Source organism: Amblyomma maculatum, chromosome 6, assembly GCF_055883805.1.
Source record: "Amblyomma maculatum isolate TAMU_Amacu chromosome 6, ASM5588380v1, whole genome shotgun sequence".
In the NCBI taxonomy this organism is placed as follows: Eukaryota; Metazoa; Arthropoda; class Arachnida; order Ixodida; family Ixodidae; genus Amblyomma; species Amblyomma maculatum.
Window position 1 is genome coordinate 33881090 of NC_139349.1, and position 20098 is coordinate 33901187.

At 45.9% G+C, this 20098-nt stretch overlaps 1 protein-coding gene across 20 annotated transcripts in view; it reads right to left on the reverse strand.

The window, feature by feature from the left end:
- Positions 1-9763: 9763 nt before the first annotated feature.
- LOC146185460 (cytoplasmic dynein 1 intermediate chain 2-like) overlaps positions 9764-20098 on the reverse strand; it is a 43033-nt gene continuing 32698 nt past the window's right edge. For all 20 annotated transcript variants that reach the window (XM_084606425.1, XM_084606419.1, XM_084606412.1 and 17 more), the window contains 6 exons: positions 18009-18122; positions 17474-17594; positions 12915-13075; positions 11882-12022; positions 11647-11772; positions 9764-11395 (listed from right to left, as the gene is read on the reverse strand). In XM_084606425.1, coding sequence (XP_084462551.1) covers positions 11243-11395; positions 11647-11772; positions 11882-12022; positions 12915-13075; positions 17474-17594; positions 18009-18122 — 816 coding nt within the window. In that variant the 3' untranslated portion in view covers positions 9764-11242. The remainder of the gene's footprint in view (positions 11396-11646; positions 11773-11881; positions 12023-12914; positions 13076-17473; positions 17595-18008; positions 18123-20098) is intronic.

Consider the following 20098-nt stretch of genomic DNA (forward strand, 5'->3'; position numbering starts at 1 on the left):
AAGAGACCAAGCTTGCAAAATTCATTGCTGCTGAACTACCCCGTAACAATATTCTTGTGCCTCCCTTGAGTGTCCATAAGGTGAATTTTCTTGGGCCCAGGAAAAGCTGTTTACTAAAATTATAAAACTTGCATGAGCAATAGGTATTCCATAAATACTCTCGGCAGTGCAAAAATTTTTAAGCTAGCTTCATTGGCATCAACATATGAGCAATCGAAAATGTAGCTCCTCCCTTTCCCTCTGAACTCAACCCATCCTGGTGCACAAGAAAAGTCTAGACGGTGCCCCAGCATGCGCTGTCCCACCCGCATAACTTGGAAGCACCCAATCAGTGGGCGTGCCCAGCTGCCCCACTTAAGTCAGTGGGGAGGTTTGCGCGTAGGGGCATGTTGCATAAATCGGCTGCAAGCAGCCACCAGTAGCACTTTTTAAAAATTAAATGTAAATAATCGGTTCCATGCAAAGCTTTCAAATTTGACTCAAATACTCACAAAGACCACCTCTATGAATTGCATTAGAATTTTACCCCAAGCAGCATTTCAGAGGCCCTTTAAGCATGTATTCAGGCTGTAATTCTGAATATACAAAAATTTTGAAAGGCAACAATCCGATTTCAAGGGGGATCCTAACCATGTACTAAAAAAACACAGCAGAGCTGCATTAAAATGCAGCCTTGTAGAGTATTAAGAGAATAATACGGAGCCCTGTTAATATCTTTAAAGTAGTGGAGACATGCAACATGTTCATGGTTTCTTTGTCCCCTTCAATATTCGTGTGTCATAGTATAATCGTGGAATTGAGGCATGTTGAGACCTTGTGTAATTTCCATGTTTGAGTTAAAGTACTAGCATCTGTCTAGCGCAAGCACTGTCACAGAACTTCGAAAGTTGCACAATGCAGTGTAAAAGTGCAGTGTGATGGCGGCATTTCCATCCCATAGTTCATATGCAAGTGGAGCTACTGCTGAAGTTCAGTTTTGCACCCTTGAGGATAAAAATACATATTAAACTCGTGTACTTGCTTGCGTGCCTGTTACATACCGAAAGTACCAGGCTTTGAAAAGAAAGTCACGTGCAATCCTAATACCAAAGTGAAACCAATATTCAGGTTTAGCTATATCTTCTGCTCGTCGTCAAGCCCAGCCATTTTTCCAGGCAAATAATATTTATAGCTATTTGCTACAGCTAGCTTCTTCACGTTGCACCTCTCATCACGGCAACCACGAGAGTTGTGAGATCTATGCCCTCACTATGCGCGGGTTTAGTCAATCAGTTCGCTATCACACGACCATCCCGTCAATTTAGTCGCTACCTAAACCGCAATGTGTGCAAGCCTGCGTAGAGGTCATAATTAAGGCATGGTAGCAGTTTTAGTGTGAAAATAACAGTGACTTCAAAAATGACGTACTAGCTCTAATCACGATTTATCAAACGCGCTTATACTGCAAATTTTTTATTGCCGCTTGTGCAGTGTGTATGTACGCGTCCAAAATGTCCCTGCGAAGCCCCTCTTGAGGTCCTCTTCCAGCTGCTAATTATAAACAGAATTTAATGGCACTAATTTTTAACCCCAGGTGGTCGAAATTATTCCTTCACTGTGGCACCTCTTTCTTCTTTCACTCCCATCTTACACCCTTCTCTTACGACATAGTTCAGGTATCCACCCGATCGCGGTCTCCAATTTCGTGGCCGTACCGCGACGCTGTGAGAGTCATATCTCGATGCGATCCTCTCGGACCCTCCCTGCCAATCGCTTGGAATAACGAGCGTCCTATGCTAGATGGGGTGTACTGTGCTCCTAGTATAATTACCCCTTTAACTGTCCTTGCCGTACGGGTACTGCAACCGTTTCCGTCCCGCGGCGTTTTTGCCGCACGGGTACTGCGCTAAACGCATAGCGTTTAAAAATATTCGACACTGGGGGCGAGTTTTCATTTTCGGAATATTCGAGATAGTCAAAGGGTTAACGAGAATTGACAAGGTTTTACGAAACGTGTAAAATTAAACCGGTTGTTGTTGTTGAAAACCTTTATTTCCACCGAGAAGAAGCTCCATTTCGGACTCCCCGGCACGCAGGCCTGATGGAGCCTTACTCAGGAGCCTCGCGAACTAAGGTCTGGTGAATATGCATTGTTGCTTCACGGCCTCAGCCGCCAGGCGGATGGCTTGCTGCTGCTGAGCGGGGTCCTCGCTTCGCAGCAGGGTCTCCCAGGCGTCTCTATCTATATTTTCTTTAGCTCCTGGGCTGTTGTTACATTCCCAAATAATATGATCTAGAGTGCCCCATCTCCCACATGTTATGCAATGTAGATCCTTTTCATCTTTTGAAATTGTTGCATATACCCAAAAGGGACTAATATGATTGCCCCCTTGTAGTCTCCTCCATGCAATTGCCTCCCCGTTTCCGAGGGAACGGTCTGGCGGCGGATAGACCCTTCTGCCTGTATCCTCTTTATACGAGATTAGGCTATCTTTTATATCCATGCAAGAGGGCTGCTCGGCAGCCGCCCGGTGATAGAGAGCTCGGGCAAACTCGTGAGCAGCCTCATTCCCTGCGATGAATTCATATGCTGGTATCCATATAATTTCCACGTTGCGCTCAAGTGGCCTCGATTCGAGGACTCGTTTAGCTTCTTCTGATATTCTTCCCTTCCCAAAATTTCTGACCGCATTTTTGCTATCGCATAGTATTAATTTAGCCTTGGTACCGACACAAGCGAGCGCTACTGCCAATTCCTCCGCCGCGTTGGCGTCTCTCGTGCGGCTTGAAGCCGATACTACAGGTGTTCCTGTTCCGTCGACTACTGCGGATACGGCTGCTTCTTGCCGTCCACATGCAGCATCTATGTAGGCCACTTGTTCTGCTGGTTGTTCTCCCATTCTTTTCTCGTAGGCTCTGGCTCTATGCCCGCGCCTCTCTTTATATTCGGGGTGCATGTTTTTTGGCATAGGCGGGACGCGTATCCTGGCTCTTATCTCTTCCGGGATATCCACTGTCTTATGAGCAGTGTATTCCGGTTGGATGTCTATCCATTCTAGTATTTTTCTTCCTGTTTCAGATTGGCTAAGTCGCTCCAGCTGAGCTATTCTAACTCCCTCAGCTAGCTCGGCCCATCTGTTGTGGATACCCATTTTCTCAAGACGTTCCGTTGATGTGGATATGGGAAGTCCCAGAGCCCTCTTGGCACATTTCCTCAGTATCCTGTCCAGTTTATCTATGTTCTCTTTGTTCATATTTAAGTGCGGCGTTGCATAGCAGACTCTGCTTGTTATGTACGCCTGTGATATTCTTAGGAGGCTTCTCTCTTTTAGGCCTCTCCCTTTTACTGTTTTCCTTCTGAATATGCCTTGCACTTGATCCGCATATGTTGCTAATTTCTTTATGGTATTGGTATTGTTGCCTTTATGATTGATAACCATACCCAGGACCCTCATCTCCTCGACCTTCGGCACCTCTAGGCCCTCTACTACCACTTTGATGTTTATTGGCTTTTTGTCTCTGCTGTTGGTGGTGTACCTAAAGAGCTCAGACTTCTGCGGTGAGCATGCTAGTCCTCTGTCGGCTGCATACTTCACCACGGCGTCTGCAGCTCTCTGCAGGCTCCACTCAATTTCTGCATCACTTCCATTGTTCATCCAGATGTTAATATCGTCAGCATACATGCTGAACTTTATTCCAGAGATCTCATTCAGCTTAGCTGGGAGGCCTCTCATTGCTATGTTGAATAGAAATGGAGATAATACGGCACCTTGAGGGGTTCCTTTGCTTCTTAGCCTTATGCTGGGAGACTCTGCGTCCTGAAATTTATTCACCGCCCTTCTGCCCTGAAGAAAGTTCTTAATGTATTTGTATGTTCTTTTGCCTACGTTTACTTCCTCAAGACCTTTTAATACCGCGTCATGTCTGATATTATCGAAGGCCTTCGCGAGGTCTAGGCCTAGGATCACCTTAGTGTCTAGCCCTTTCTTGTCTATGATATCATGTCTTAGTCTGAGCATTATGTCCTGCGTGCTGAGCTTAGGTCTGAAGCCTACCATCTCATGCGGCCATAGGTTTTCATCCTCCATGTATTTTGTTAATCTCGCTTGCACTAAGTGTTCCATGAGCTTCCCCACACACGATGTCAGAGAGATTGGTCATAGGTTTTCTAACTTTGGTTCTTTCCCCGGCTTAGGAATGAGAATCACTTCTGCCTTTTTCCATTCGTCCGGTAATTTACTTTCTTTCCATACTTTGTTTATGTATCGTGTGATTGCTTCCACTGAGCCTTCATCTAGATTTCTAAGCATGACATTTAATATCTTATCTGGTCCAGAGGCCGAGCGAGTTCTTAACCCCGCAATAGCTGCTCTGACTTCTGCTACCGTGATATCTGCATCTAGTTTGCCATTCTCTAGACCCCCATATTCCTCTTGTTTAATTTCTGTTGTTTCTCCTATGTATATTTCTTTGAGTCTCTCCATTAGTTGCTTATCCGTCCCATGGAAAGCGTGTCTCGCCTTCACTTGGTGGACGCTAGCTGTCTGTTTTGATTTGTTCGGGTCTAGGAGGTGCCTCAGTAGGTTCCACGTTTTGGCTAAGCTCATATTCCTATCCATTTCGTCACACGTGCTGCACCAGTTTTGCTCGTGTAGTTTTATCGTGTAGGTTTCCATGTCTTTCATATGCCTGGCTAGCGTTCTTCTTAGGTTTCTGTTCCATTTTTGGGATTTCAGTTTTTTTCCAAGTCTCTCCTTCTCCTTCCACATACTCATTAGTTTGCTGTCCATTATTTCCGGCGTGTCTTCCCCTTCGGCAGCAATTTCCGCGCTCTTAGCATCCTCTCTAAGCTGCTTAACCCAGGTATTTATATCCTCGATTTCTTCAATTCCGTGATCTCCCCGAATTGCTCGGAATTTATCTCACTCCGTTATTTTGGTCTTTTTGATCTTCCTCAGTTTCACTCCTTCTCCCACTTTGGTGGCTATTATGTAGTGATCACTGCCCAGGTTCTCCATGGTGTTGCTGCACTCGACTTTACTAGCATTTTTACTGAAAGTGAGGTCTGGCGCCGTATCTCTGGTTACACTGCCGCCGACTCTAGTGGGCGCACACAGGTCTCTGTGTAAGGTTAAGCCAAGAGTTTGGGACTCTTCCAGGATAAGTCTACCTTTTAGGTCCTGCCTTACATACCCCCACTCCTGATGCGCCGCATTAAAGTCTCCCACTATCACCAGCGAGTTCAACCCGGCCAATTTGATGGTTTTCTTGAATATCGTTCCGAATTTGGTTTTCTTTTGTCTTGGGCTGCTATAAATGTTAAGCAAAAAGATACTTTTTGCTTTCTTCCGCCCTGTTATCATTTCTACCAAGACTGCTTCTATGCTTCCAGTGCTAACATCGTGCTCTAAGGTTGCTATGTTTCTCTTGACCAGCGTGGCCACCCTGCATTTTTCTCCCAGACTGCTGCAAAAACTTTGGTATCCGGTCAATTTGACTTGATTACCTCCGGTCTCCTGCAGTGCTATAGCAATCGGTTTGTCGTCTAGATTTTCTAGGTGCTGCTGCAGTAGTGCCCTTTTGCGTCGGTACCCCCGGCAATTCCATTGCCATATGATAGCGTTCTCTTTCTTATTTCGGTTCTTGTCTATTGTTGGAGTATACTATTTGCTCTAGTTTCGTCATCCTATCCGCGATGCTGCTTAGCGCCACAAGGATTTGGTCTATCGACCCCTTTATGTCGCCCAAGGCGTTAAACCTGTTATTGATTTCTTGCATTTGTGCATTTATTCGTCCCTCTAGCTGTGTAAACCGCGTGCTTAGTTCTTCTACTCGCGTTTCTAGCTTTTCAATTTTACTGCCGAATCTGCTTGTTAGTTTCGTTTCGAGTACCAAGAGAGGGTCTGACTCGCCCGCCTTCAGTTTTACTGGTGAGGGTTTAGTTACCTCCGCGTCCATTTTGTCTTCCCCATTTTCTGTTATACCTGTTTCGCCTCTGCTGGTTATTGTATTACCGCAACGTGAACAGGAGGCGCTTCCGGTCTAGATCTGTTATTGATAAGTTCTGCCATCATTTTTCTTAGCTCTGCAATTTCTGATCCTTGCCTTTTTATATCGGCTTCCTGTTTTCCTATTTTTGTTTTTAGCTCTGCGTTTTCTTTTTTTAGCGCTATAGTTTCTGGGCTAGCCTGGGAGGCCTTGCTCGCGTAGCTTACCGCTGCCTTTTGGGGCCCCGTCTTGGGTAGTTTCAAGTCCTCCCTGGAGGGTAGGCATGGGAACTCCTTGTCGTCCGCAAGTACCACACTCGGCCGGGGGTTGGGTTTCACGGATTTGGGTCTCCTTCCAGATGCAGGCCCTCCTTTGGGCACACTCTTAGGTAACGTAGCCTCGCCTTTTTCATCTTCCAGCCTGTTCGTCGACACGAATGGCTTCCTGTATATTTTTCTGCACTTGCTGTCGCCCAGCATGTGGTCTCCCCCGCATAGTTGGCATACGGGGGTGCACGTGTGTCCTTGCTCCGGGTCTTCTTTCTCGCAGCCGCGACACTTTATTTTCGTCGGGTCCGGGCATACGTCGGCTCGGTGTCCGAGTCGGCCACACGTCACATACATCTCCAGCTTCTTCTTGTATCTCCAGCATCTTTTAAATGATCCCAAGCACTTTACCAGGTCAGGCACCTCGCTCCCCTCGAATAGAATCAGCAGCGAGCCGGAGTCCCCGAGTCTCCGTGCGCCTAATATCGGTGGGTTAGCGTCGCAATCCAGCGTCTCTCTGATCAGTTCCATGCTCATGGGAATTCCGTAGATGACTCCTTTTCCCGAGTCTTCCGGCATCGGTGCATGGTTGTTCACCTCCACGGTCTTCCCTTTGATCACCAGTTTCTTGGCTCCTTGGTACTTCACTGCCCTTTCCTCGTTTGCCGACGCTACGAGGATGGTTTGTTGTGTCATATTGAGACCACGTCCTCTCTCATGAGTACCTTGAGGTCGACTCCAGCTTCTTGCGCTAACGCGCCAGCAACTTCTGCTTCTTCTATGTTTCCCCAATTCGCCGTAATGCCGCCCCTCTGTCTGAGGAGCAGCTTTATAGCGCCGCTTGGTAGATTAATCATTTTCCTCTCCACCGCTCTCTCCGCCAGCCTTTTTCCCAGTTTGGGCTTGAACTTGCCTTGACTGGTTAGCCCTTGCGTTCCATCTTCCTCCGACACATATCTTTTGCCTTCACATCGAAACCAGCCGGTTTGAAAGGCCGGCTTATCAGCCTCATCTTCTGGCGCCGTCATATCGACGCATTCCAGTTCTTGTTCCTTTTCTGCTGTGACCATCTTAGCTGGTCTCGGCGTCTAACGCGCGTCGGGTAGCCCCGACCACGTTGTGACGTTAGGCCTAGCGCTAGGCTTAGCGCTCGGCTCCTACGAGGCGACTCAAGGGTGGCGATAAAATCCAAAAATTGGGCCTACCATTGAAAAACCGGTATTCCACAGAAGCTCCGTAGCCCAGGCAATCGCCTTGCAAAGTCTGAGCGCCGCACGGCAGCTGCGTCCCTGTCTGTTGACTGCGTCGTGGTCAGACCCATGCAGAGCACGTCCGCCGGCGTCCGATCAAAATTAAACCGGTCTCTGTGAACCGACCACAGGGGCGGTTGCGTACATGCTTTATCCATTCCGCGATGTTCCCAAAACGTGTTCTACAAGTGCCAAGTCTCTACGGTTCAGTGATTGTTCGAGGCCACTCGTTGATTGCACCGTGGCCCGATGCTATATGACGTGCCGTGCTGCACCACATATCTCGCCCGCTAGTGCTGCCGCGTGAGCTTTTGATGCCATCAAAGAATCACTCTCTTGCCTACCACTAGAGTTACCGTATGTCAATTACACAAAAGACGAGCCAGTCAACAAATGTGATAGTTGTGAAATGCTGCAACTAGTGAACGTCGTTTGGAATTTGCTATCACTGGCCGCGAGTTCAGACACAGATCCCGTTTTGCTATTCATACTGCTAATGGAATTGTTAATGGAGTAGCAATCGCTATTGCATACAATTTCGAATGTTCCGACACACCTAGAAGCCGTGACATATGTGTGGCAAAATAAAATTTCTAGTAAGGTATGTGCTTGCACAATGAAGAGGGACACAACACATTTGACATGCACCGAGTGCTCTGTACATGACATACATGTTTCTCTGTTTTGTGCAGTATTATTTGTGCAAGCACCTTATTAGATAAGAACCAATTCGCCCAAACCAAAGTATTGATTGAAAAAAGAAAAATTGTGTTGTGCTTGCCTGGCATTTTTGTTACATGCTGGTGCAGTTTCGGTCAATTTAATGCTTTTGGCGCAGCAAGGGGCAGAAAACTGTATTTGTACCAAAATGGCATAATTGGCACAGTTGTATGACCCCTGCAAGACATGAACTGTTGACGATGTGATGGATTTTAGGCCACTCTCACCATTCATTCAAGCTGCCAGCAACCTCTCCCTGGGCATCACATTAGATGCAGGCACGGTGGAGGCTGCAGTAGATGTGGCGTTGCGCAAGCTCATTGGATAAAGAGCTCGCAGTGTAGCAATCAGTATCAGTGATCCTGTTAAGTTTAGCCCTTTGCACCCTGTAAAGTTTCTTTACACGAGCTTGCCCTCACAATACAAATGCGAAGCAGTATCAGTGGATGCCTGCCCATTGCAGCACCTGTACTGAGAGGCCCTTTTCTCCATGCCCTTGAGTAGGAAAGGCATAGTAGTGCACATGAAGTGCGAGAGACTCACTCAATAAATTGGGAATGATGAAAGGTGGTGCGAGTGTAAAAGGAGGGAGAGGCAGTGTAGCAGTGGGCCCTTAATGTCGGCTGACATCTAGGGATTCCTACATGCACAGGCATGGCAAAACACGTTTTTTGCTCTTTGCCCCATCGAAATGTGGCTGGGATTTGACGCTGTGGTTGTATGGTGGTTAGATTAGTTTGTGTGCATCAATGTTTTCACTGTTTACAACCTGAGAGAGTGTACGTGTGATCTGTACTGAGCTAAGGCAGGGCGGTAAGCTTTTTCTATGAAATGTGCCAATTGGAAGGTTGCCAAGGCTGCACCCGAGGCATAAATCTGAAAAGATGCACAGGGTGGCCACGGCTGACGCAGAGTTAGTTGGAGACCAGTGGAAAGGGCTTTTGATGACAATGAATGTGAAAGACGATAGCAGTGACCTCCCCCCACTTAAAAAAAGAAGTGATAGAAAAAGCCACATGGGCAGAATTCCATTAATGCAAGGAATCATAATGTCAGCTGCAGCCTGCAACAGAAGCCTGCCAACATTCAAGATTGGCTCCTCATTGCACCTTCTGCATTTAATGCATAGAATCAGTGACACAATAAGAGCATCTATGGGACAGTGAGCACTTTTCACCACTTGCAGCAAATTTTCAGACTGCCTAGACAATCTGAGCAGCAACTGCCAAAGTTGCTACTCAACCTGGCAAGAACACTTTCGTTGCATTTACGAAATGTTCAAATACCTTCCCGTGACCCGGGATGCATTTTGAGTCGTTTTTCCTTGGGCTTTCAGAATAAGAATTAGTGCAATGTCCAATATATTAAACAGAAAAGAAAAAAAAAAAAAAGAAAAAAAAAAAATCCAGTATTAAGTTGTTCTTTGCATTCATTATATTATGAACTTTCATGTAACATCAAAGTTATGCTCTGAAAGTATGCACAAATACTAGAAACAAGACATTCTTTTCCGGCAGGTGCCTCAGCATGTGTCGTAGAATGCAGTCATCGTGTATCTAATTCTTTTTTTTTTTTTCTTTAATCTTTTGTTGAGAATTTGAACATTAATTTCATCAATGTTGTGTAGATGGTGACAATAGGTGTTAAAAATATTGGGCAACTGGGTTTCATAAGGATGAATACCTTGGCGTTGGAGTGCTGGCTCAAAACGTAGTGTATTGGACAACACACCCATAGCCCAGTCTCTGGAGGCTATACAATGGCCATAATTTTGAAGCATAAGACTCACCCTACTGACACGATAGCCTTCATAACCCAACAGTTCACTTTACTTGAATGCCCTTCAGTGAGCGATGGTACGTATGCGAGGAGTCCCAGAATGCAGCTGAAGCAAGCTGCTACAAGTCCTGCACCCCAAGCAGTGCACCATTCATTTTGAATGATTGATGAATTACATGCAACAAGCCCACTTGCTGGGGTACTCTGTACACAATCATGGCTTTATTCAAGAATGCAACACCCCATCCCCCCCCCCCTCTAAAAACAGGCATCTGGAACATGCAACAGTACCACCCACGCACAAGCACGCAGAAGGCTAATTCACACGAGGGACTGTCAGTCCGTGGGCTATGCATCGAGTGTTTACACGTTACTGCAAACTGGTCTGCGGTCTGATGCTGTCAGACTGACTCGGCACCCAAAAAAAAGCAGACAACGCATTGGACGAACTGAAATTGCTAGTCCACTTTAAAGCGTCTCGAAACGCTGGGAAGCAGAAAAGGGAACAAGACGAGCTTTTGTCTGCGTGCACCTCAGGCCTACCGACCTCGTCATGTCCAAATTCACCCCTCTGCACCCCTATCCCAAACAATCAACGAACCATAGAGTGCAAGTAAAAAAGGGCAGTCTCCTATTGTACCACGACTGTGCGAGTTCCAAGCTGAGCACCTGCGGTGAGAGAGTCCATTTCTAGCAACCGAAACATTGAGAACAGCAGGCTGGTTGTCACACTTAGCGCACATAGCTTCGTGGCCTGCCGCCAAACCTTGATGGAGAAAAGGCATTTGATATTTCTTGCTTGACCGGTCCACGGGCCAACAGCGTGCCTCACATAGTAGTGACGTGCGAACACGTAATATGCGGCCCACAGACTAACTGTACCTCCTGTGAATCAGCCTAAAAAGGAGGTGTGCGATAAGGACAAACTAGGAGAGCAACCAAAGTTACAGGCAAGTTTTAATTTGCTCCTCTCTTTGCAGCACTGCTGCCTACTCTGTACAAGTGTACACACGCGGGTTCTGGCATCCCGAGTGGAAACCTTTCCTTTTTCTTCTCTCCCCACCCCACCTTGTTTTGGCTGTGCGTGCAACAAAGAAGAATGATAATAAAAATTTGTGTTCCTCCTGCCCCAACAACCACAGACCAGTCTTCTTAAATTATAGCAATGCATGCGGTAGCATAAGTTAGCTGCACAGCAGAGTTTCTGGTGGTCGCTGGAGAATAGCATCTTCGGGCATAGTCTTGTGCGAGAGAATGTCATCAGGCATACGAAGAAAGTGGTGACGACGACAAGGTTATGGTTGTTGGTGCCAGGTTAAAGCTATCCAAGTCCTGGTCAGCTTGGTTGTTCTTCAGCTCCTGCAGTGACTGCACAAACCTGGACCACTCGTCATGCTTTGGCACCGCCAGTTGCTGAAATGGGAATGCAGAGAGCACAATCATGACACTCGCTATCATGACATATGCAGCCAGAACCCACGCACATGATTATGCTCATGTATGAGACAACATTTTGGGTAGCACCTTGGCAATGCAGTTTGTGTAAAACGTAGTCAAGGAACAAGGAGAGGCTTGTTCTACTAAAATAACTGCAAGGAAAGAACGTAGTAGTGAGGACAGAAAACATTCTACATGGTGGCACTTTGCCTTCCACGCGAGCTCACCTCTCCGACGTCGTAGACCCACACTTTGCCAGCGTCATCTCCCACCGCCACCTGGTGTCCCGAGGGTGTCCAGATGACCCGGTTCAGTGCAGGGCTGCCATCCACCATTTCACTCACAGTGGGAAGCTGGTGAATAGGAACGATAGCGTCAGCACAGTTGCACGTGGTTGTCGGCTACAGTTTGTACAACTTGGGAGCTGCAATAACTGGGGGAAACAATGTTAGACACACCCACCTCAGTGTCATTGTTGAGGTTCCACAAGTCGAGCCGACCAGTGCCGTCGACGCATGCAAACAAGGCTGGGTGTACAGGAGACCACCTGACATCGTACACATAGTCCCCATTGTCTTCAAAGGAGTAGATGGGTTTGGACTCCTGCACCCAAGACGGAAAAAAAAGCAGGACGAATACAGTCAAACAATTGCGTCTCAGTCTTCAGCACTTTGATGCTGATCAGAAGTAGAGCCCTGTAACCAAGGTTTCGTAACATAATACCTCTGGCATGCTCCCAGCAAAAACATACTGGATGTGTTAAGCAAATGCGAATGATTGTGAAACACACACCACCCCTCCCACGTTACAACAAAAATACAGCTGGGCTTTAAAGGGAAAGAAAAAAATGCAGGGAAAAGTGGGAAAGTGTAGGATGCATGACGTCGCCATGAATAGACTGCAGGAGTGTCCAAACCCACGTGGAAACATATTTTAGCCATACAAAAACGCATTACCGCCACAGGGCACCGGTCGAAGAAATAAAAATGGTTATGCCGAAAAATGCATATTAAGCGGGATTACCTCAGCAAAATTTCACTATATTTACAGCTTGTTAGCACAATCCAAGTGGCCGCCAATGTTTTCTAATGTCTTGCGCATCACTCATTTGCAAAGCCAAGACTTCCCATCCTGCCATGTGATAAATTGTCTCATCTTTGAATTGACATAACATCATTTCAAGTCCTTAACTTCTGTGTACAGAAATCAGCACATTTTAGCCCTTTTAATATTTTCATGCTTGTAAAATATGCAAACGAGAACACACTGACTGCAGCTACACCGGAGCTACTGTAAAATGCATGGGTGCACATCACAACAATTTTCTGCACTTGTTTCACATGCCTGGCTTGAGATGGCTTCTGTGGCTGGTTGATGAAAGGATTCCAAATATGAAGCCTAGCCATTCACGGCACACACTGCATTCTAGCAGTATCCAAAGCAGACTCCCAAACAAGTTAATTAAGGTGACACTGCAAATACGGATGAGGCAAACCTTGAGGCTCCACAGTTTGACAGTCCAGTCAAAGGAGGCTGTGAGGAACAGGTGTGAGAGGTCCACCTGGCTCTGGCAGCCATGGGAGTGTACCGCTGTCACCGGCCCTTGGTGGCCCTCGAACGCCTCCAGGATGCCAGCTTTGGTGCCGTGCCGGCACGCTGCGAACAACATGCAAACATGCTGCTGCTGCAACTACGGATACTGGGAGCGTCCGAAATTTCAAGGTACCTACTTCCTGAACCTAATTTGGAAAGAATAACAGGTTTCAAACAAGGAGTGGTCAAAATGTGCTCAGGCAAAACCAAACATGCACAAGGAAAGAGAAAAGGCAAGGAAATAAAGGTGAAGCAATTAAATCTTCCCTTTGCAACTGAAGAGTGGAAAAGAAAAGAGGTAGAGAGACATCAGCTGCAGTTATTTCCATTTTGAAAAACAGTTTAAACCTGTGGGATCGCAAGCACACGCAGGGCTCATTCAACTTCCATAAATGAACTTTCACAAGGCCCTTTTATAAAATTCTGTAGGACTCGAAGTAGGACTCGCAGGTAAACAGTTTAAAGACACAACAGCGCTTGACTTCCGAGGAAAACCATGAAAACGTAGAGTTCCTGAAGCTTCGGTTGAATTGCTTTCTTTTCAGTAAACAATTCTTCAGCATTAGCCTTTACCACTTCAACAATGAGGCTGGACTTGAAGCAGGTGAACTCATGTGCTGCTTTTGCCTGTTATACATTAGTTGCTCAGTGAGTTTACCCCCAGTGTTGCCAAAAGCTTCAAGTAACAGCCTTGATTTCTTCATGCTGCTTAGTTGATAGAGTTCCTGCAGTGCACTTCTGAATGGCAAGATTTTATAGCATAAGCTTCCTACTCCGGTGCACGACAGACAAGAAGGCTTTTAGAGGAAGCTCAACTCCTGGTATGCGCGCGGCCAGCAGAGGCAACCAAAAAGCACCACAGTGGATGGAGAGGGAGAACAGAGGCTGCTTCTGCTGCACATCACAGATGGCACTTCTGGATGACACCCCAGGAGCATGCTTTTTCTATACAGAGAAGCGGATGAGACAATACTGTGCTCTCAAGTTTGTTTACTAACAAGTATAAAGTGCATTCCACGAAGTCGTTTAAGCTCTTCCCCTTGAAGAGCTGCCAGATAGGCCCAATCACCCCAAACAGCAGCAATAAAATAACGAAAACACACTCAAACGTCACATCCACCAGCCATTCTCTTAGTAGAGATACACATGGGGTCTGCTTCAGCAGCCGTCTGTGGAGTGTAAAAAAAAAATAGAAAGAAACTCAATCAAGCATCCCATTCCTGTGTGACTGCTCGTGCACGTGTTGCTAGCTGTGATATACACTACAGTTAAAACTCGATTTAACGAAGTTGAGGGGAGCCGTGAATTATTTCGTTAAATCGAGAACTTCGTTAAATTGAATGAGGCATTTCTTGGGCACATAATTCAGTACATTCGATTACAGTAAAACCTCGTTAAAACGTACCCGCTTAAACAGTACTTTAGTTTTAAAAGTGTTAAAGTCAAGTCCGCGACTGAGCACCCATTGAACATAATGCATTTTGCATCCGCATAAACTGTACCAGCTTATCGCGGTCGTATCGGTTAGCACGTACCATTTTCACTTTTCGTCGCACTTGCGCGTGACGAATTCACGCCGGTAGCACCGACCCAAAGGACGGTTCGGCTAGCGGCGCAACAATCTTCCCTAAATACCGCCGACGGGACGGCAAGCCACACAGCTAATGATAAATTGGCGCCAAAGTTGGTAATCATACAACTAGCGCAATCTTTGGGGGTCCGTATGGTCATCGTCATGACCCCCCGCGCTACTTTCGAGTGGGTAGCGCCAACACCACGACCGGCGCCGCTAGCGCGTATGAAAAGAAACAACAAAAATTCTTACTCGACAAGAAAGGCCCGAGGGGACTACAAATTTATTTTCTGCCAAAGTCGGTGAACTTTGTAAATTTTGGGGTGCTGTCTACAAAATAGACCAAAAATTAACACTTTTTCACCTTTATTTCTCGAAAAAAGGTTCGTTAAATCGGGACAGATCACGGAATCGGTTTCGTTATTTCGGGTTAGTCAAAGCATTGAACCCTATGGGCGTCTGAGGGGGAATTAGGATACCTTCGTTAAATCGAGATTTTCGTTAAATCGGGTTTCGTTAAATCGAGTTTTGACTGTAGTAGTCTTCCCTGTGCTGCACTTCTCAACCAAAAGCAGTCCTCTCCAAAAAGGTCATAAATTGCCAGCGAACAATGCACCAGGGATCGCAACACACAGGTCCTATCGCCGACCATGCGCCTCTTTTTAGTGTCCTTGGTACCAGCACTGTTTTTACATTATGGCTCAACAGACCTCTGTGAGCAGCATTTGCCCCAACAGTTAAGGAACGGTCAGACGGCCATGGTGGAGGCGACGGCCCGGCGGCCTACAAACTTAACTGGATCCCTGCGGCCACACGCGTGTTGAATGCGTCGGGATGCAAGTGCTTTGTTTCAAAGTGTTTGCATCGGGACGCAAGTTTGGAGTCGTCGCTATCGCATCAACTCCGCGAGGAGACCGGCCGCCATTGGTCAAACCGCAGAAGATGGTAAACCAAAGCTACAAACACGAGAGACTGACCGGCAGTATGAGAGAAGAAAGTGGTTTTGTAGAAAGCCGTACTTGGTAGGAGTGCACGCCAATTTGCGCTCATGTGACAGGGATATGCAGGGAAGCGCTTCTTCGCGGCGGCCGCCAGTGTGGACAGCAGCCCCCACCCGCTGACATGAGCTCCGAGGAAGACACGAGACAAGGTTGAAAGAGAAGGGACAGGCAGAGACCAATGAATGCGTGGGTGACGCTCGGGAAAACGGGCGCTACAACTGGAAGTCTGCTAACAGAGTGTCACCCGATAATGTTTCATGGGTGGGGCGGAGTTCCCGAGCTGTTTTTTTAATTCTTTTCTGATGTCTCAGAGTGTTGAGTTGAGGGGGGAGAGGAGGAGCGCCATTTTTAATCACCTAGCTGAAAACTTCTTGCGATGAATTGACTTGTGAGGGAGTACCCATCTCTCGAATTATTTGCTTTATCTCATTTTAGGCATTTCATAGTCCTTTAACACCTCAAACGGCCTACAATGATGGACGAAGTAAGAAGAAGTGGCGAGGTTTTCTTTTGTAGTGAGGAAATTGTAGACATTTTCAGCAATTCATTTCAGAAGGCGGCCAACTTTATCCTCTTCTGTCATGACACGGTTAACACTGCTGCAAAGCTTTAGCACTTCTTCCATGCACACGGTGCATGTCTCACCTGTCCGCTGGGCTCAATGGCTAAGGGTTTGTTCAGCCTTTTTCTTGTGCGATAGAGTCCCTAAAGCACTTTCGCAGTTCCTCCATGAAACTGCCCCAAATGGTAACAGCATCTTTGTGGTTCGAGAATGCAGTGCCCACAAGAAAGAAAACTGCATTTGCCAGCTGCATAGTCGTGTCCCAGCAGTTATACTTGCTCACTCGTTGGTAATGCGTGAGCCACTCTTCCAAATCTTCGTCCGACGTTCCAGAAAACGTACGCGGCTCGCGTTAATGTGGCCAGTACCATATCTGTTCAGGACAGTCCCGAGGATGCTGTTGACTCGTCCCAGACGTTCCCACAGGCTGGCCGTTTCCTCCCGCGGTGTTCATAGTAGGAAACGATGGTGGTAGCCCGGCCTGGCGCCTGCTCTTTCGAGCAGCTGATGGGTCCAGAATTGCCACCCAGCACCCCCACCAAAAGCAGCGATTGGCAAAACTAATTTATTTACAGGGTATGGGGACATTGTAGAATAGTCAGCTACTCATCCACTTTTCCACCTCTTCATCTTTATCCCACTGCTTTTGAGCGCAACTTGTCAATATTATTTGGAGCACAAAAATTTTCACCCAAGAACTAATTCTAATACAAACGAGAATGAGTATTGTAGATGCCGAAAAGCTAAGTTTTTCTGAAATATATATATTTTTTATTTTATGATCCGATGTCCACTTCCACCCTTGCACTCAAACATTGTGCACAGTGCATTATATCATTGGATAGCTGCTGACGAGCACATTATATATGACGACTTGTTGCTGCACTGTCCATCACATACGCAAGAGAGAACACAGACATCCACACTAGTGATGCACTCTCTCTTGTGCATGTGATCGACAATGCAGTGCCAGAAGTCATCAGATTTATGTAAGCAATCAGCCTGCACGCAAGCTTTACTGAGCACATTATAGTTACACTATTGCTTAGTCATACTAGGTAGGTCAATACTAGGTTTGACGGTGCTGAACCCCAACAATAATTTTCTGCTAATGGTGCGTCTAACATGACTCTCTTGTGAATAACACAACCCTTTGGTTCTTTTAGAATGAGAACGTTGAGAATACTGCTTGCATTCTCTGATGCATCGCATACCATTGTGAGATACAAGACAGTGCGGTGGGCATTCATTCATGCTTCCAAAGTTCAATGTGCAACTACCTACTAAACTCAGCAAGCAGTGGCACCGGCAAACCCCTTCCTCACCTGTGTAAACAGCACCTTCCTCACTGCCTACAATGAAGTTGTTGCAGTCTCCCATGGGGAATGACAAGGAGGTGACCGCAATGGCACGTGACTGCTTCTGCTGAGTCAGATCCAGCACGTCCTGCAACAAAGGTGGGTGTCACTCGCCAATACTACCGTAGTGCCCATTGCAATGCAAAGGCTGTCCTGAATGAAGCTGCTGCAGCAGCCAAGGGGTGCTCCCAAATCAGAACGAATAATTTTGACCCTGTTTCGCCACCGTTTGTGGGATTTCACTGCAGTGAATGAGTAAAGCTGTCACTAACAAACCGTCTTTGCCAAGCCCCAGTGTCAAAAGAATACCATCCATGCAACTGTCGCAGTAACCACAAGAGCTATTTTCTCAGTATAAAAGATCACATTTTACCATCAACGCAAAAATACTATTTACAGAAGAATACAGGTTTGCTAAACCTTAATGTATCAAAATAAAAAGCCTTTAAACTAAAAATAGGGCAGCTGAATCAATCACAGGGTGATCAACATGCATGCTAACCTGTGGCGCTGACAGCATGTCGAGGCTCCAGCTACAGAACTTGCCATCTGTGGACACGCTCACCAGGTTGTGCGCATTCTGCGTCCCGACAACTTGGACACAGTAGACGGGGTGCTGCAAACACAGGGCGAATCGTATAGTCATTAAGCCACAAGAAGTAGGCTAAGGCTACCACACAGAAATGAGGGAGAGAAGTAAAAAAAGGATCACCGATTATCAACGAGATTTACACAGCATGTAAGCATAAGCGTTAGCTTTCGTTAGTTTTCCACAGCATGCTACGAGTAAGTTTATAACGGGTGGAAGCAGGCTAAAGCATTTTGGAGCAGCTTGAGCAGCAAGCAATTACAATACCATCTTAGAGTAGGCGTGGCGCCATAAAATGAGAGTTTTTGAGCATTCCTATTGTGTTTCGGCACATGTTTCTAAGGTCAAACAGCTACAATTATTGCTATTTTCTATTCATGACACAAAAAACGGCAATTTGATTCCTTTCTATTTAACTTTGCTGTTGAATTAAACGACATATTAGCACATGTTCAGAACAAGTATTTTAACTCTCCTGTCATCCTCGCCGGTGACTAATTTCCCTCTTCTGTTTCACTTGCTGATCCTTGTCAGCCCCGTGGTTGTACTGATTTTCTTGACTTGTTGCATTTATTCCAACTGACGCAGCTTGTTTGTTCCCCGACAAGGGATGATGCCATTCTTGACTTAGTTTTTACAACACACCCTGAACGTGCCTCTGTAAATGTGCTTGAGAGCATCAGTGACCACCGTGTTGTTCACTGCATGTTCCAGTTAGTTACCCCGAAAGTATCTGTGTCCAAAAAATTGATTTATGATTTTTTTAAAGCAGACTTAGACAGTATTCATACCCACCTTGAGAGCTTTTATTATTCCTTTGAATCTGCGTATAGTAATCGAAGTGTTTCTGAAAACTGGTTGCTTTTCCGTGATTTGTTAAAAAGTTTGCAGGAGAAATACGTTCCTAAAAGGTGGCTTTCAACCACAGGAAATAATGAATGGTTCACAAGGGATATCAAACGATGCCTGAACAAAAAGAAACGCCTGTATGCGAAAGCTGCACGCACACAGGCAACGTTGGACTGGACCGCATATATGAACTTTGCAAAATCCTGCAAGCAGAAAATTGAAGAAGCGAAAGATAGGTTTTTTAATTTTGACATGCCAAACTTTTTGAAAACCAACCCTAAAAAATTTTGGAAAGTCATTTCTCCTGCACAAAAAAAGGAACTCCCGTGTTTAGTCTCTGCAGATGGTACCTCAATTGACCCAGTTGACATGTGTGATCAGTTTCTTTTTTCTGTAGCATTTTTGGAGAAGAAAAGCCGTTGCCTACATTTGAACCCGCACCTAGCATTGAATTCACAATGCCTAGTATTGAAATACATCCTGAGGGTATAGAGAGGGCTATTGAACGCCTGCCTGCATTTTCGAGCCCGGGCCCTGATGAAATTAGCACAAAACTACTAAAAATAACAAAACAATATACATCGCGCATCCTGGCACTCATCTTTCAACAATCAATTGATACGGCTGAGATTCCTGCTGATTGGAAGCTTGCACATGTTTTACCTATATTTAAAGGAGGGGATAGAGATAATATGACAAACTACAGACCCATATCACTGACATCAGTTGTTTGCAAATTACTAGAACATGTCATATCATCTCATATAATGAAATATATCACTCAGAATCATATCTTGCTTCCCAACCAGCATGGATTTCAGCGCGGTCGTTCTTGTGAAACCCAGCTGTTTGAACTAACTACCGACCTTCACCGAAACTTAGAACAGTTAATCCAAACTGACGCCATCTTCATTGATTTTGCAAAAGCCTTTGATCGTGTGCCCCATAATCGCCTCATATATAAAATGAGTAGCATTAACATAAATATTAAAGTTATCAGATGGGTAGAAGAATATTTAAACAACAGAGTTCAATCGGTTATTACTGACGACTTTAAATCTTCTCCTCAGCCCGTGAAATCTGGAGTCCCTCAAGGATCTGTCCTTGGGCCCACATTATTTCTAATATATATAAACGATATTGCATCCAGCATT